Genomic DNA, 10,889 nt, shown 5'->3' on the forward strand with positions numbered 1-10,889 from the left:
CCTGTTTCAAGCCATATTGTCTCATCACTCGAGCAGGCGAGTAGAAGGCCAGCATTGTGAGGCTTGGCACCCTCAAACCAGTAGAACCAGGGGCATATCTCATAGCAGCAATTCCCCACCAAGGAACTACCCACCTTATACAAGATTCAATCCTAGAGAGTGCGCACCGCCACTCATCCAATGAAAGCCGGCCATACAACGTGGGTCGCACAGTGAATCCCTTTCTATTATAGCTCGCCATGTTCTCCGGTGGTGCCACCAACATGAGCCTCTCTATAAGCCAAACCTTGGGGAGTATACAAGAAGCACATTTCAAATTCAACATTCAAAATTCAAATACAAGTACAAATTCAACATACAAGAGAGCTCCAGATCCTTACTTGGAGTAACACCGGACTTCCCGATGGCAAGGAAGAGGGGTCCGACTTCAGCATATCAAGGCCCGTCAATGTTTCACCAATCACAAGCGGCATTGGGTCCCGACCATTAGGAAACTGCTCCACACTTTCTATTAGGGAGGCATCACCATTGGTAAACCCCTGTTTCGAAAAGAGAAAACGAGCGAATATACAAAAACTGAAGGCTCTCAGGCGAAATACTTTGGGAACATCAAGCCCAGCAAAGTAGGTGACAAAGAGGGACAAATCCACCCCTTTGCCATATACATCAGCACTCAAAAGTGGGGGCTTCAAGCCCAAATACCTTTCAAAACTCAAGAAAGTGTTCTTCAACACTGGGCATGCATGGCTCCAGCATGATGGGCCACCCCAATATAGCACTAAATTCCTCAGGGAGGGGACATACCTCATTATTTCCAAAACGGAAGACATGATGATTCGGATCCCAAGCCTCCAGAGCAGCAAGAATGAAGTACAAATCCAATTTCACAAACCGGAAAGAGACGAGCACCCCAAGATGCATGCCATCAAGCTCCCTTTTCTCCAATTTGTCTAGCGAACCAAGCCACGAGTTCAAGGCACTCTCAAAGGACACAACCCTATTTTCTTTTCTTTTCAAGAGGAAGCAGTATGCAATGACAACAGAGAAGGATTGATGCGAGAAATGATCCAACAAGCTCCCTATTTATACAAGAGTCGGCTTGCACGACAGCCCACGAGCGCCAGGCGCCAAGCCTGCGCCAGGCGCAGGGCCCTGCATCTAAGGACGAGGCCACCGTCCTCTCTTATGACTCCGAGTACACACTCTTTAGTGTTTCGGACAACAGAGTACAACCTCCATTATTCAAGATTCCAAAGCCGCAAGCCGCGCAACTTCAAGCAGTCCGGATCAACGCTTCGGGCAGATTTCGGGTCATTTCAAAATTCAAGCATTCTAGTCCTAGATCGGCGTCCTAAGTTGAGTCTGCATATGCATAGCAAGAGTTGAATATACTTTGACTTGCGCTTTTCCTAACCAAAAAGCCTCAGTCAAAGTGGGGGCTTATAGTTGGTATATACACCCGAAAAAATGGGGCAAATTTTTTCAAATTTTTGGCAAATTTCTCATGCATGCATCTAGCCACAAATTTCAAGGCACACACAACGCATACAATTCCAAACAATCAAGCATACAAAAAACCAATCTTCAAATTTTGCAAACCAATTCAAAGTTCAAAAACCTTACAACCATACAAAAATTCAAGTTTCAATCCATACAAAGACAATACAACCTATACAAAATCAACCCAGGAAAGCTGGAACTCGCTACCATGCAGGGTTAGTCCGACTCGTCACCAGCAGTGATGTCAACCACAAGTGCCTTGTCCCTGTGCCGCCTCTTGAGGTGCTCCAGCTCCTGATCCAGCTCCGTCCCAGGGGTACTAGGATCCTGCTCCGAGATACGAAGTGTGCCAGTGGAGGGATGAACTCCCTACTGAGGAGAGGAATACTGATACGGCGGCGGCATCGGCATATACTGGTACGACCCAAACATCTGAGTCTGGCGCATCCTCTCCATCTCTACATCAGAATGCCTCTGATGAGAACCAGCACCGGTCCCTAGTCCCAGATCCAAGGTCGGCCCCTCCTGCCTCAAGGACGTCTCCACCTGGGATTCTCTGTCAACGGATCCTCTACGGTCTCGACGGCGCTCTGAAGGAAATATGTCCTTCACCCATGGTGCATTAAGTCTAATACCAAGGTTCAGATTAATTCCGAACAATTAATTCAGTGAGATCAAGTGATCGGAACAGCTAGCTGGAGCAATGCTTCCGATCATTGAGTTCTAATGGATATTGAACTCACAACTTACTCTTGACTGAACCTACAAGGTCACACCAATGACACGTAACAGATCACCGGATTAAATGAATCAGAAATTCATTTAATTGCTTTTCGGGAATTAGTTGGAAACGTATTATACGATACGACCTTTGTCGGAATCGTATATCGTATCGCGAATATTCGTAAGCTAGGCGACACGAATAAATCGTATCGTACGACGGTGATTCGTCGTATACGAAACGATAAATAATATATCGGAAATATATTAAATCACGAATACGAAGGGCATCGGAGTTGCCGGCCCGTCGAGCCAAGCACGTAAGCGTGCAAGGCCCAACGAGCCAACAAGCTCGCGAGCAAGGGCAAGCAAGGCCAGCCCATTGGGCGCGAGCACGCAACAGCAAGCAATAGCGTACAACAGCAACGAGCGAGCAAGCCCCACGGCCCAGCTGCTCGGCGCGCGCGCTGTGGGCTTCGGCCTGCAGTGTGTCGCTGGGCGCGGGCGTGCGGTCCGTGTTGCTTGGCTCGCACGGCTTGCTAGCCGGCCTTGCTTCTTATCTTGCTCGGTTAGTAAGGTTAATAATATAACCTTACAACCTTATTTCCAACACACACAATTCATATTACTCAAACCCTAGAGACACAGAGAACCCTAATTATCTCTGTGCCTCCAAAGTGAGTTCTTCCCAAAAAAAAAGTATCTTGATCGATTGTCTAAGCTACGATAATCAAGACGGATCTGAACGTGTCGGTGAACCAGCTAGAGGAACGAAAAGTGGAGTTCTTTGTTCGTGTTCGTTGACATATTATTGTGGAAAACACGCTTCGAATGTAAGTTTGCTTGATCTGTGCTTTATACATGTTTCCTGGCTTTGGGGATTGTTCTGCACATGTTATTATGTTTAACTGTATTCCCCTACAGTGGTATCATGAGACTTATGTATTCAAAGCATGAATTAGCATGATTATTATTGTTTTTGCATCACTACAACAAAAACATTAATTAACAGCGCCTAATTAATAGCGTTTACCAAAAAGCGCTATCATTTGTATAAAACAACAGCGCTTTATTTTATATCGCTGTTAAAATATAATATATAATTCCACCTTTTTATAATACAACGTTTTTCTTTAAACGTTGTGATTTGATAGCTATACTAATTAAGTTTAACTATTAAAAAATAAAAATAAAAGAAGTAAATGGTTTGATTGGTACTTACGTTAAAAAAAAAAAAATTGGAGTAATGCATTTTGACACCTGCCCGCCAAACTTAAATTCAATGTTACGTCCCCCTCAAGAAAAAAAAAAGTCAATGTTACCAAACCTAAGCATCAGCAGTCTCAGCACCGCCTAACTCCCACGTTCTCCACCTGCTTTCCTTCTCCCACCACAACTTCCATAGTTAACAATATTCAGAGTTCAATCCCAATCCGAATTCAAGGGTTCAATCACAATTCAAGTTGACTCAAACCAGAATTTCACAAATCCGAAATTACAGAGTTCCCTTCAATCCAAATCCTGATATTTTCGTATTGTTCTTCTTCTCCGGCGGACGTTATCGGCGGTGATTATTATCCGGCAAATATACTTCCCGGCTGCGTGTGGCTGAATTATCAATTGTAAGTTTCTTCTAAATTAGCAATTTAATTGGTATTTCTGGACTTTTAATTGAAAATTTGCGAGTTTTATAGAAATTTGATATGCTTGTTTATTACCTAGTTATACTGGATGTTGGGGGTTATTAGAGTTTTCTTATTCTGTAAATTTTAGACGTCCTGTTTTAGGAATTAGGAGTTACAGGTCGTTGTTCTTCTTTTTTATTTTCTTTTTGATTCTGATGGTCTTCATCTGAAGTTGGAACATAATTTGATAATGGTTGCTGGAAGTTAATTGTCATTAATATTGGCGTTTTCTGAAGTTTTTTTTCTTGAATCTTTCTTGTTATTTTTCTTGAAGTTAATTGGTGACTTCAAAACCCCAGTGGATAGGAAAATTGAGGACAGGGTCAATTTGATATAAACAATATGATGAACTATCTCTTTAGTCAATCAGAAAAGAATAAGGCGGAGTGAGAAATGACCTTCACAGTCAACTGGCCAACTCATCATGCTAGATTTCCTAACTCATTAGCTAACAGAAACTGTCCTAAGTTGGTGCTGATTGATGCATCAAATCTCCCTAAAGGCTTATTGATTAAACCCATTTTTGGATAGGAAAATTGAGTGGCCAATGTAGATAGAAGGAACAAAGTACAGTTTAAAGAGAGATGTAAGAAAGAGAGACTAAGATGACCTCCAATATATATGGGGGTTTTTAAAAATCTTCCGTTTGACTTGTACAAGATTAACTATTCAAACGTGCTCCACTCCTTACTATAGTACTTTGATTTAATTGATATCTTGACTAGCTTCCGGACATGGAATTCTTACTTCAAAAGTTCTTTCATAATCTCCGATTCACTCCTTTTCAGTTAGTTTTGGATGATCGGCTGATATTATTTCCAATTAAGCAAAAAATAATCATTTTATCACATCAATACTGTCAAAAATACAAGTTCTCATATGTGGATTGCCAGAGTGATGCAATGTGTTGAGCCTCTTTAAAATCTTATAACCAGCTAGCTAGTTTATAAGAACAAGACTTGCCCGACTAAGTTTAATCTGGTCAACAAATGGTTATAAAGATTAAAGAATGTGCTAACTAAGATTATTTACAACTGATTAAGACGCAGTATTTTATTATGCAAAAGGACTTGAGTGCCACTGAAATTTCTACTCAGAAAATACAAAGATACGGCATTAGAAACATAATGACCCTGTCAGGAATTCAGGATTCTGATTAGCACAGATATATTGAATAAACAATATGATGAACTATCTCTTTAGTCAATCAGAAAAGAATAAGGCAGAGTGAGAAATGACCTTCACAGTCAACTGGCCAACTCAGCATGCTAGATTTCCTAACTCATTAGCTAACAGAAACTGTCCTAAGTTGGTGCTGATTGATGCATCAAATCTCCCTAAAGGCTTAGACTGTAAGATGTATGAGTAGTTCAGTAGTGGTTGTTTTTTCGTTTCGTGTGTGTAGTTTTAATGGACCATTGAATGTATGAGGTTGGGTCTGTTGAGGGTTTGCTGGACTTGGGTATGTTGTGTGTGTAGTTTACATGGACCAAGCCTCCTGCAGTTTTCTACATAAACATATTAAATAAAATAGAGGGGCAGGTCTGGTGATACGTGGTACCTCCATGATGGAACCATTTGCTTCTTCAGCCAACAACCAAGTCACAACTTATGCAAACTGCAGTCAGTACTCAGTACTCTTTGTAACCAAACAGGTCAGCTCCAAACAGTCGGCATAAAAAGCCACCAGCAGTCAAATTTTGCCACATCCAGCCCATACAGATGCAAGCCAGCACTCTGTAGCAAGTTCTTCTCCTTGCTTAGGTTTGGTTCCTCATCATCAATGGCCATGCCTTACAACCTGTTTTATAATCTCATGTTTATTTGGCTTTATCCTCTAATAGGTTCCTTGACCACGAACTGAAAACTTTACTTCTCTCATTTTTTTTAAGTGGCCAGGGGAGATTTGTTTTTAATATTCTGTAAAAACGCTTAGATGGTATGACAAAATAATTTCATTGTTTTGGCATCTTAAGCCTAACTGATATGTTTTAGAGACTTATTGTTTTTTGCTGCTCAATGTGATATGTGGGTCACTGTAGTCCTTCCCTCCCTAGTCAGCATCAGTTAAGTTAAGTGTATCATATTCTTGGCAGTTATAATTATATTTTCTTGCTTTGATTGAATGCTATGGAAAACTAATTAATAGTCAGTGTAGTGTATCATAATATTGGGAAGTTGTTAATTTTAGTAGTGTTAAAGAATGTGTATGCTTGCCATGGCTAAAATTCTAAAAGATTAAATGTACTCAACAGTTATAATAAACTAAGGCAAGGTTGTGAAGTGTATTTTATTTTTATTAATGAGATGTCAATTTTTCTTATTTCTAATGGTGTAAAATAGCAACAATGGATCGAAAATGGATGCTTGCTAGGCGTACTAGTGATGAATATGAGAAAGGGGTGGAGGAATTTATTACATTTGCTATTGATCATGCTGCAGATCCGAGTCGTATTTTGTATCCATGTATCAATTGCAACAACATGGTCCGACATAACGTTGAGGATGTGAGAATCCATTTGGTGGTGAACGGAATTATTCAAACATACAAGTGTTGGATAAAACACAGTGAGACATTAGAGGATTTTCCTTCTTATGTGAGTAATGAGATGTATGGTGAGATGTATGGTGAGATGTATGGTGAGATGTATGGTGACACAGAAAATGATGAAACAGAAGCTGATGAAATGGAAGAGGATTTGGATGTGGATTGTTTAGAAGAAATGACACATATCTTAAGGCAGAACATTGAAGGTGGTTCTGAAATGTTTGAGACCTTGAGTAATGATGCAAAGACACTGTTGTACCCTGGGTGTACTAAATTTAGCAAATTATCTGTTGTGCTAAAGCTTTATAACCTGAAAGCACGTGGTGGAGTGCCCGATGATATTTTCACAGGCTTTCTTAAATTGGTGAAAGAGATGCTGCCTGCTGAGAATGTGCTCCCTGATCGAAATTATGAGGCAAGGAAGATGTTAAGCTCCGTCGGCATGGGTTATGAAAAAAATCCATGCATGCCCTAATGATTGCATTTTATATCCAAAGGAATATGCATCATTAGAAAATTTTCCAGAGTGTAATACTCCACGCTACAAGAACAAAAAGGTTCCATCCAAGGTTATGTGGTATTTTCCAATAGTACCCAGATTTAGACGCCTATTTAGCATTGCAGAAGAGGCAATGAAATTGACATGGCATGCAGATGAGAGATTGAAAGATGGTTTACTTAGACACCCAGCCGATTCTCCACAATGGATCAAGATTGACAATGACTTTGAAGATTTTGGGAGTGAAGATAGAAATTTGCGTCTGGCCCTTGCCGCTGATGGGATGAATCCTTTTGGTAATCAGAGTTGCAATCATAGTACATGGCCAGTGATTTTGATGATCTATAACCTTTGTCCTGACTTGATAATGAAACGAAAGTATATGATGCTGACCATGTTAATTTCAGGCCCAAAACAACCGGGAAACGACATAGATGTGTATTTGGCACCATTAATTGAAGATTTAAAGATGATGTGGGATTCGGGTATACAAGTTTTTGATGCTCATCGCAATGAGAATTTTAATCTGAAATCCTTGCTTTATGGAACAATAAACGATTTTCCAGCATATGGAAATTTGGCGGGATATAGCGTTAAAGGATATGAGGCGTGCCCTATTTGTGAGGAGAATACATTCTCACCTTACTTGAATTTTTCTCATAAGAATGTCTACCAGGGATTTCGCAAATTTTTGCCTATTGACCATCATTATCGAAGGTGGAAAAAAGCTTTTAATGGGGAAATTGAAGAAGGTACTCCTCCAGTGCCGCCATCAGGAGATGAAATACTTGAGAAAATGCAGAAGTTGGATGTTAAGCTTGGGAAGTTAAACGCAAAAAATGTTCCCAGTACCGGGCACAAAAAGTTTTCAATATTCTTTGACCTTCCGTACTGGAGGACCTTGCATGTGAGACACTTCGTTGATGTCATGCATATTGAGAAAAACGTTTGTGAAAGTCTTATAAGTACTTTACTTAATGTGCCTTGTAAGACTAGAGATGGGGAGGCTGCTAGACTAGACTTGGTTGACTTGGGGATTAGAGCAGAATTGGCACCAATCAAGCGTAATAGTCGTACATATCTGCCACCAGCGTGCTATACTCTATCTAGAAAGGAGAAAATTGCTTTTTGTGAGTGTCTTTAAGGAGTTAAGGTTCCCGAGGGTTATTCTTCTAACATAAAAACACTTGTAGCAATGAAAAACTTGAAGCTAATTGGCTTAAAGTCACATAACTACCACATTCTTATGGAGCATCTTCTTCCGGTTGCTATTCGATCCATTCTGCCAGAACCTGTCCGAAATGCTATCACAAAACTTTGCATTTTCTTTAGCGAGATTTGTAGCAAAGAAATTGATCCTTTAAAGCTGAGTGATTTGCAAAAGGACCTTGTTATTACTTTGTGTCAGTTGGAAATGTATTTTCCGCCATCATTTTTTGACATTATGATACATTTGACTGTACATTTGGTTAGAGAAGTTCAGCTATGTGGACCTGCTTATTTGAGATACATGTACGCCGTTGAGAGATTTATGAAAATACTGAAGGATTATGTCCATAGTGGAAGTCGACCAGAAGGTTGCATTGTTGAACGCACCTTGATTGAAGAAGCTCTTGAGTTTTGTATTCACTATCTTTCTAATGTCGATGCAATAGGGCTTCCAAAGCCTAGGGATCCCGGAGGGTTTCAAGGAAAGGGGATTGTTGGAAAAAAAGTGGTGTCTTTATCTCATGAACAGTGGCATCAAGCACACTTCTATGTCCTTCACAATAGTACAGAGGTTGATCCGTACGTGGAAGAACACATGTTGTTTTTGACAGGCTTACATCCACGCAAGAGTAAACAATGGATAGCGGAGAAACACAATCGCTCTTTCATTGAGTGGCTGCGAGTTCGAATTTCTGATGAATTAGATAAGTCACCCTTATCTATTTCTGACAGATTGAAATGGCTTTCTCGAGGTCCTTGTTTTGAGGTTATGTCATATTCTGGTTATAAAATAAATGGCTATACATTTTACACAAAGGATAGAGACAAGGAGACAACCATGCAAAACAGTGGGGTAGCTGTGTTGGCAGAAGCTATGCACATCTCTAGTGCGAAAGATAAAAATCCAATCTATGCTAAGATGACTTATTATGGAGTGATTCAACACATATGGGAATTGGATTATAGGACGTTTAGGATTCCTATTTTCAGCTGCAGGTGGGTAGATCAGAACAATGGTGTACATTTCGACAAGCAAGGGTTCACTTTAGTTGATTTTCAGAGAGTAGGCTATAAGGATGAGCCATTTGTATTTGCTTCCCAAGCAAAGCAGGTTTTTTATGTGATTGACCCGGCTGATAAAAGGCAACATGTTGTTTTATCGTCAAATAAAAGATCTGCATTTGGAGACCATGATGTGGATGACATGGAAGATCCTTCATTCTCATTACAATCACAAACAGTTAGGAATAATGAAGTGGAAAATCAGTTTTACATCCGAGATGATCATGAAGAGGGGATATGGGTTGCTGATGAATCAGAGTCAAGTACGAAAAAGGGAAAAGAGGGAAAAAAGAGAAAAAAGACCCAAAATAATTAACATGGATGGTAAACCCAAAAGGATCTGTTGTTGAGTCTTAGTTATGAAAGTTTATTAACTTATTATCTTAGTTAGGAAAGGATCTGATGTCGAGTCTCATCGTATAACATTCCATTTCTGTATGATACATTATATATGTGTCTATGTAATGATTAATTTTGATTTTACCCCTTGCGCTCCTCTTTCATTCCTAATTTGTTTCTATAGGTTGTTCTGACTTTTTCTTTGAATTTGACTCTACGACAGGGAGTTTGTCAATGGCTTGCTCTGAAGTTGGAGTTTGATTTTGGTTCTCTTTCCTGAAGTAGTGATCAGTGAAAAGGCAAATATTTGTCCGTTGTTACTTATGGTAGGTTCCACTACTTCTGCTTGTTGTAATCTGTTTGATTTGCTACTTTGATTTCAGCAAACCTTGAGTTTTTAGCAATGGTAAAGCTTTCACTTCTAGTCTTTATTTAGATCTCTGATAAATCGTAGTTACTTTGAATTTCATTAAAAGCAATTTTGTGCTGAACACCTGATAATTCCAGATGCTTGAATTATGGAATCTGTCACCTAACTATAAAAAGATGGCAGGAGCTACAAGCTTTTCCAAATAGCATCTCTTAACTAGGTTACTTCTTTTCATAGATACTTGATGAATACCGACGCAGGAAATGATATACTGTGAACCGGCATTAGTTGACTTTCTTACAAGCTTAATTTCAGACAGGTTTGAACTAATTATATTGCCTCCTTTCAATAAGTCCGAGATACCAAATTGTAAGGCACATATGGCCATATTTCTGCTTTCTGCTTTCTCACCTGTTGATTTCGCCTTCTTCAACACCTTATTTGCTTCTGCATATCCTGATACTGTCACCTTCTGCTGCTTCCTGTTTATCTCCACTTTCTTCACCCATGCAAAACCAACCTTATTTCACATATGTTAGGATATCATAACCTTAAGAAACGAATTACAGTTACTCACTGTAACAAAAAAATAGGAATAGGGAAGAAGAAATTTACCATAGAGTGAAAATAAAGCTTTCCTGACTTTAAGCTCACATCCATCACAGTCCATTCTGACTTTGAGCTTGTGCATATGCCGCCTACCACTACCCATCATTCCTGAAATAAACTCCAATGTACCTCCTCCAACTCCCATATCTCTTTTAATTCTTTACAAATACAAATCCTAACTATAATTTCAGATGCTTGAATTATGAAATGTGAGTGATAACTAATAAAAGATCAGTGATTCAGCCAATAAATTTCTATTATAAAATTTTCGATTCAGCATCAATTATATGCCGTAAACACAGTTTGTTCCTGTGATTATTTAGTCAAACTGAAAATTGCTAGTATGAG

General features: G+C 39.5%; 1 protein-coding gene and 1 pseudogene across 1 annotated transcript; one reads left to right on the plus strand and one right to left on the minus strand.

The window, feature by feature from the left end:
• Positions 1-6,253: 6,253 nt before the first annotated feature.
• Positions 6,254-8,096, plus strand: LOC110802878 (uncharacterized). Its single transcript, XM_056829932.1, has 2 exons — positions 6,254-6,868; positions 6,951-8,096. Exons 1-2 carry the CDS (start codon positions 6,254-6,256, stop codon positions 8,094-8,096), a joined length of 1,761 nt encoding a protein of 586 aa, XP_056685910.1.
• Positions 8,097-10,277: 2,181 nt separating this feature from the next.
• LOC110802879 (heavy metal-associated isoprenylated plant protein 23-like) lies at positions 10,278-10,686 on the minus strand (annotated as a pseudogene).
• Positions 10,687-10,889: the final 203 nt, after the last annotated feature.

This window comes from Spinacia oleracea, chromosome 5 (genome assembly GCF_020520425.1).
Source record: "Spinacia oleracea cultivar Varoflay chromosome 5, BTI_SOV_V1, whole genome shotgun sequence".
NCBI classification, from domain to species: domain Eukaryota; kingdom Viridiplantae; phylum Streptophyta; class Magnoliopsida; order Caryophyllales; family Amaranthaceae; genus Spinacia; species Spinacia oleracea.